Consider the following 7,005-nt stretch of genomic DNA (forward strand, 5'->3'; position numbering starts at 1 on the left):
GAGTATTTTTGGGCTAAGTTTTTTCCTTTTATTTTCAACTTTCAGAATATTTTTGGAGAGTGGATTCCACTTGATTGCATACTTGCATCTGGCGACAAGGTTCGTCAACGTCATTTCGTTAGTGTCACTCTGACATGGACTTGGCTCTTCAGAAAATCACTCGAACAATCACCGTATAACTAACGGATGGTCGGTACTATCTATAGCACGGACCGACGGAAGGCAGTCTCCATAGAGACACCTCCGTGTCAGCGCCTGAACGGCCCGCCTGCACGCGGCGGCTGGCGGATGACCTAAGCCCATCCGCCGGCCGACGACAACTCCTACGCTCTGACAAGTGGGCCCTCATCTACTCATAACTGCAGGCCCTACCACCGCACGCCTGCCCTCCGGAGTCCGGTCTGACGCCGGGTGGAGTACTGGAGTCAGTCCACCAAGACCGTGAGTACAGCAGCGCTGCCGCTGAACAGCAGCCGCGGTGCGCACGAGTGCACGACGCTGCTGGACGCGGGGCGAGGCGATCACTAGGCAAAGCTGTGGACCGCACCTCCTCCTCTGGAGGCCCCGAGCCCCACCTCCCTCCTCAGTCCTCACTCGTCTCCTTCTAGCTTTCGCCGAATCTCTCCGATCTGTGCAGCGATCTCTCTTCCGCGCAGTGCGCACGAGGTGAGTTTCCTCTTCCGGTTCCTAAGTTCTTGTAGATTCGTCGGTTTACTTGCGCTTAAAATGTTCTGAGAGTGAGAGGGGTGTCGGCCAATCGGGTGCTTGATCTGTGGCTTGTTGGGAGGCTTTGTGTCATGAATTGGTGGTAGAGATTTATCTCTTCGTTAGACTAGAATAATCATCATGGGCACTATTTTCAGACGGTTTGATAGCACTGTTACTGTTTACCTTGTTTTACTTACTCTATTATTTGGCTCCAGAAAAAAAAGGTTTTGATCTGCAGTTGTCGCTCTAAAGGGGTTGCAGCTCTGCTCCTCATGTTAATTAGGGAGGAAGAGCCAATCAGTGAGATAAAGTAATGTTCTAATGTTTGACATAGCAAGATCCTCGCTGTTAGTTGGTAGAACAAAAATTGTGAGGATCATATGTAAGTTGCAGAAATGGGTACAATTTGAGTATTTTCTATATGCAATGAGGCAATGCAATTGTAATGTGGTGCGTTTGCATGGGTCTTGCCTGATCCAGCAATGCTCTGTTCCCTTGTTAGGTGCTTGTGAGCATGGATGTGCTACGCGACACAACTGGAAAGAAGGAAGTGACTGTCTGTTATATGAATGCCGCTATACCTTACGCCATTGAAGAGAGTTACGGTGGATGCTTCTTTGATGATGATGTTGATCTTGCACAAGTTCTTCAAGATCAGGTTGGGTACCGTCTCATGTTCCCTTTTTGAAATGGCTGAACATGTGTTCCTCATCTGTGTGCTGCCGCTGTAATGGGAAGCCTGACCAAGCATAATCAAAATATTGCAGTCCTTTTCTGTTTTTTTTAATCAATGTAAACTAGCTGGGATAAAATATCCAGTATTGGTGAGATTTGCCTTTGAGGAATTGATTGTAAGCGCTAGTTATATTGGTATGGTATTGAAGTGTGTTGGTTAGTCAATCCTAGATCTGTAATGGGCTAGCTGAATCATTATAAAAAAAATATTAATATTTTGCTGATTATATGCATTCACACAGGCTTGTCATGTGTAAGATAAATGATTCAAAAATTTCTTTTTCACTAGGGCGATGACATTAAGATTGAGAATCTGGGCTCAAAATTAGAATATAAGATTACACAAGTATTTTAAAATTTTCTTTTTCACTAGGGTGATGCGCCGGTGACAGCTCTTTCTGGTTTTTATCACTATAAACTAGTTGGGATAAAATATCCAGTGTTGGCTAGATTTGCCACAAATGGTTAGTTAATGCTTGTTTTGAGGAATTGATTGTAAGCTCCAGTTATATTGATATCGTATTGAAGTGTGTTGACATGTCAATCCTAGATCCATAATTAACTGATTCTCAAATTTCTGTTTCACTAGGGTGAAAACCTTGAAATTAAGATTTAGATATGGGCTCAAAATTAGAATTTACCGAATACCATTTTCATTAAATCTACGTTGCAACACTGTGTAACTGATCACCTTTTGCTGTGTGATGCTAGTGACCATTGTTCACCATGTACACCTTCCAGTCACAAGAAAAGTGTCATTTTGTGTCGCGTGCAATTAAACATTTTAAACTTCGGCTGCTGATAGCTTTTTAATATTGAGTTTGAACATTTCAAAATGGTATGAGCAGGTCAAAGTTATTGAGGATGGTAACTGAGATAACTAGATCGCCCTACCTAGCAGGCTCTGATCTTTACTTTGTTTATTTTCTTGCTTGCAGATTACACCATAAGGCTCTCTTTATATAGAGACCCAAACATAATCCTATTCCGAATCCAACTCTAATCCTATTCCGAATCCTACTCTAAACCTATATTCCATATTGACTTGCAGATAGAATATGACTCTAACAGTCCTGAAATTAATTATTCCAAATCCTACAAGGAAACTAATTATTCTGAAACCTAAAAAGGAAATTAATTCTTTTCTTCCCTAATTACTTCTATGCGCTCATATCATTTTCCTCCTTGCCATGAAACAGCTTGTCCTTGAGCTATGGTGGTGGCCATGGCTGCAATCCATGGAAGCCCCATGCTGATGAAAGTTTGATGTTCTTGGAAGGTTCCTTGTAGTTCTTGAACACGTCTACATTGTGAAGGATGGAGGCGATATCATCCATGTTTCTCAGCATAGGTATTGTTGTAGCAACTAAGAACAACTGGATTGAGAGTGAGACATTTGCCACCGGCAATGCAATTGAAATCGGAGCAGAAGTAGCAGGTGGTTATTTGATGATCAATGACGCCACAGATGGGAGTAGTGTTGCCTCCTGCTTTGCCTCTACCTCCATGCATGTGACGGCAGAAATTGGTAGCACTATGATAGGCTCTGGATGTGTGGCCACGAGAGCAGATGATAATCCTTCCGCCGGCATTGGTAACAGTGGAGTGACTTGTGCTAATGTGATCGTTGGGGCATGTGGTGACAACATGTCCACTGCATTGGTACTAATTTTTTTTGCCCATTTAAGTTGACGAGCCTCGATTGCTTCAACCTTTGCCAAAACTTTCTCCATTATCTTGCCAAGAAGCTCTATGGTGTAGACGTTGTCACACATGATGAGGGGTGTAGGCCGGCTTGTGTGATCAGTGATGGCACAGAGCGGTGGTGGTGGGTGGCATAGAGTTGAGCAGTGGCTGCGCGTTGCAGGGGAAAACAAACAGCGGTGGCGGCGATGACAGTGCAGGAGCAAGGAAGCGGCGGCGGTAGTGTGGTGGTTGGCGCAGGAACAATGGCTGGTGTAGCGGCGGTGGCGTGGAAGACAGGTCGCAGGAACAAGGACTCGTGATGCCAGATATTAAGGACGGTAACTAGGATAACTAGATTGCCCCGCCTAGCGGGTTCTGATCTTACTTTATTTATTTTCTTGCTTGTAAATTACACCATAAGGCTCTCTTTATATAGAGACCCAAACCTAAACTTATTCTGAATCCAACTCTAAACCTATTCCGAAATATATTGACTTACAGATAGAATAGGACTCTAACAGTCTTGAAATTAATTATTCCGAATCCTACAAGGAAACTAATTATTCTGAAACGTAAAAAGGAAACTAATTCTTTTCTTCCCTAATTACTTTTCTGCTCCCATATCAAAAGTAGTTCCATAGTACTGTAGTTTTTCTATACTTTATGAATGTTTTACAATAAAAATAGTGGTCAAAATTATATTTTGGTGACTGTGTCGATGTCCAAAACAACCCTTGTTTGTGATCGGAGGGGGTATTTTGTACTCATCGCTTGCTTGACTTTTTACGTAGGATTGATATGTTTCCTCCTTTGTAGTGCAACTGTACATCATTTGACAAACATGATAAAAGGTTAATTTGGCTTGCCTGTTCATGCACCCTGCTCAGGAAATATTGTATCAACAAATTCAAGGAAATGACGGTAGCGGTTCATCTAGAACTCATTCAGCTCCCAGTTCTAGTCGCGGCCATGATGGGGCATCAAATGAAAGAAAACCATCAAGAGTTGCAAACTACGAGCTGCAGCTAGCGGTTGATGAAGCCTTAGCTAGAGAGTTGCAAGAGATGGAGGGCCAACTAGCCAACACTTCATTTGGTGACAATAATGGTTAGTTGTATACTGGTATTCTTCTATGTAGGACCCAATATATTTCCTATGGTAATTGCTAATCTGTTGTCACAAATTATCTGTATAGGAAGAAAGACGATGTTGTCTTCAGCATCCAACAGTGTCAATAGTTCTGCAAGCAGGCCTCCTCAGGTATATGCTTCCGTCAAGTATTTTTTTCAACCAATATGTACTTTCATTTATCCTGCCAAGTGCAATGTACAGGTAGTAGTGGAGGATGGCATTGATCCAGATAATATGACTTATGAGGTGCGTTCCATCATGTCCTTTGTTTTGCTTTTTTTTTTGTTCAGTTATGCTTCCATCAACGGGACGTGGCAGCTAGCTTTTGGTTCTAATAATCGATACCTGCTGTTAGGACTTGTATATCTATTATATTATCGATAATGGTATTATAGAGATTTTGCTGTCAAGTACTAAATGAATGGGCTGTTCATTTGTTTCCCACACTAGTAGCGAGTGACTAAGATTGTTAAACTTTGTCGAAATTATTCAGCTGTGTCTGATGAAAGTACTATGAGTTTTCTCCTCGTTTCGAAAGAAAAAACCTATGTCACTATGGTGAACTGGGTTGCTCCTTAGCACCTTGCATTTCACTTGTTAAAACCTTCTTGATTTCAGGAACTGCAACAATTAGGGGAAGCCATTGGTACTGAAAGCAAAGGGCTGCCTGAAAGTGTCATAGCACTCTTGCCGACCTCAACTTACAAAATTGGAATATTCTCAAGAAAGGAAAAACATGATGAGTATGTTTCAACATGATTAGGAGATTACTCAACTCATCTTTTTTCTTTCTTACTAAGTCTGTATAATTTGTGCTAGTTTGATGTTTGGTGGTGGAGGGGTCACCCACAGATTTTACCCTATGCAACACCCTGCCTTACTTATTAGTCATAATCTAAGGGTGTTTTAACCTGAAACCGTAGGGGAGTTCCCTTCGGCATAATCTAGGGTTATTTGAACAATGATATACTCTAATCTTAAGTTGCATCCTATGACTTTGTGCTACCTGGTGGTGTTCCTAGGGTAATAATTCATTTTCTATTTTGCTGTATATGGCTGTATGTTTGTATTAACCTGTGTTGTTTAAGTAGCAAACTATTTTGACACCCACTTCTGTTTATGTTTATGCAGATGTGTGATCTGTTGTATGGCTTACAAGAACCGAGATAGGCTGACTAAATTGCCCTGCGAACATCAGTACCATCAAACTTGTGTCGCTAAATGGTTGCAGATCAATAAGGTAAGCTACCTGGTCTTTAGCTTTTTAATCTATGTAGTGTAGTGCTTGTACAGAAACTGTTGGCATCGTGGTAGCTTCCATTCTTCTAGGAATTGCTGTAGTTGCTGTGAGTGGGACCTGATCAGTTTACTTGTGTTAAAATTATTTCTTAGGGGTAGACTATACATCAGAAAGGAAACCTACCTTGCCTTTGTAAGCTTCTGATCCTTTTTGTATTGCCCAGCAAATTTGCTTGCCAAGTGTAGTTTGTCTTGAGCACAACGCAAGGAGGTGAAAGTGAAACATGAGCTAGAAATCTTACGAGTTCACAAGTTAGAACAAAGGCAAACAGCACACCTTAACTTGGTAATGATGAGGGGGGGGGGGGGGGTACTGTTGAGCAATCATGGTGGTTGGTGGGCAACCCTGTCCATCATTTTTCACTTGTTCTTATCATGAGAAAACGTGCTTACTGCTAAGCCTTAGTGGCATGCATTACGCTGCAGGTATGCCCTGTTTGCAATAAGGAGGTTTTTGGCTCGTAAAATGAACATTCCAGATTCATCTGATGGCCGGCACCAGCAACCGTACAAAGTGTTGCGGTTAGATGTGCATCTTTTTATCAGCATGCTGCATGGTTGCAGAGAGGTAATGCACTGTATTGCTTAAGGATCTTAAGATCTTAATAAATATGATAGTTGCTTCTGAACTTGTCACTGGGACATGGTTTTCAGTTTGGTGCCTCATTATCATTCGTTTTGTCATCTTCTAGAATATGTATACTGGTCATTGATTTCAGTATCTTTGCTGTACTTGGTTCATCCGTTGTGCACAACTTAGGCATTAGTGGTTAGTGAATGTTCAGATTCCTGGGTTCTGACTTGTGATTTCCTGAGCCACCCATTTGGACCATGGTATATGCAGAATTGTCTTCTTTGCGATTGGTCGTTCTACGACAGGATAGTTTCAGGATCATGGATCAAAATCAAACTCATGGGTCATTAGATGATTTCAGAACGATGAACTTCTGCAAGCAAGCAGCCCATGCACGGCCAAACTTGTAAATTTCCACGCTACAGAACAAAGCAATGCTTATATAATAGTATTATGAACAAACAACATGACGGGGAAAAAAGTGACAGAAAACACGCCACGAAACCTTCAGCGTCAAACTCATCTGAAAGATAATGCCAAATGCCATGCACGTAGGTGACGCAAGAGCCATGCACCTTGAGATGTTGCCGCCAAGTCCATAGTTAAAATCATAATGGGCGGGGGCAAAGTACCCGTCATGGCCAAACAACCACCTTTTTAGGTTAGCTTTGAGAATCGAGAGGGATTATCGTTCTTTTTATAGTCCCAAGGCCAAATTGTTGGGGGCTTTATACATATACACACACTCCCTATTATGGCTATGGCAGATGGAACTATCAAAGAGGTTTCGAAGACAAGGGATTTGTAAAGATAACATTACTTCATTTTCACAAACATAGCTTATAAATGATTTTTTCTTTTGAGAACCCTCA

The 7,005-nt window shown here is 41.9% G+C and overlaps 1 protein-coding gene across 3 annotated transcripts; it reads left to right on the forward strand.

The window, feature by feature from the left end:
• The first annotated feature begins 239 nt into the window (after positions 1-239).
• Positions 240-6,300, forward strand: LOC133924793 (E3 ubiquitin ligase BIG BROTHER-related-like). 3 transcript variants are annotated; one of them, XM_062370503.1, is made up of 8 exons: positions 240-666; positions 1,189-1,366; positions 4,017-4,236; positions 4,325-4,389; positions 4,462-4,506; positions 4,879-5,003; positions 5,392-5,500; positions 5,986-6,300. In XM_062370503.1, exons 2-8 carry the CDS (start codon positions 1,223-1,225, stop codon positions 6,022-6,024), a joined length of 747 nt encoding a protein of 248 aa, XP_062226487.1. In that variant the 5' UTR covers positions 240-666; positions 1,189-1,222; the 3' UTR covers positions 6,025-6,300. The 3 variants fall into 3 exon arrangements, with proteins under 3 accessions (XP_062226487.1, XP_062226488.1, XP_062226486.1); XM_062370504.1 differs by lacking the exon at positions 5,986-6,300 and adding an exon at positions 5,653-5,858 and having other exon boundaries at positions 241-666; positions 1,211-1,366; XM_062370502.1 differs by having other exon boundaries at positions 244-666; positions 1,211-1,366.
• Positions 6,301-7,005: the final 705 nt, after the last annotated feature.

This window comes from Phragmites australis, chromosome 7 (assembly GCF_958298935.1).
Source record: "Phragmites australis chromosome 7, lpPhrAust1.1, whole genome shotgun sequence".
NCBI classification, from domain to species: Eukaryota; Viridiplantae; Streptophyta; class Magnoliopsida; order Poales; family Poaceae; genus Phragmites; species Phragmites australis.

What these genes read in the sequence shown, in the direction of transcription:
- LOC133924793 (XM_062370503.1), top strand. Translation starts at nt 1,223, where the DNA reads ATGGATGTGCTACGCGACACAACTGGAAAGAAGGAAGTGACTGTCTGT. An exon ending in TTCATTTGGTGACAATAATG is followed by an intron (nt 4,237 to 4,324) that starts GTTAGTTGTATA and finishes TTATCTGTATAG; the next exon opens with GAAGAAAGACGATGTTGTCT. An exon ending in AATGGTTGCAGATCAATAAG is followed by an intron (nt 5,501 to 5,985) that starts GTAAGCTACCTG and finishes ATTACGCTGCAG; the next exon opens with GTATGCCCTGTTTGCAATAA.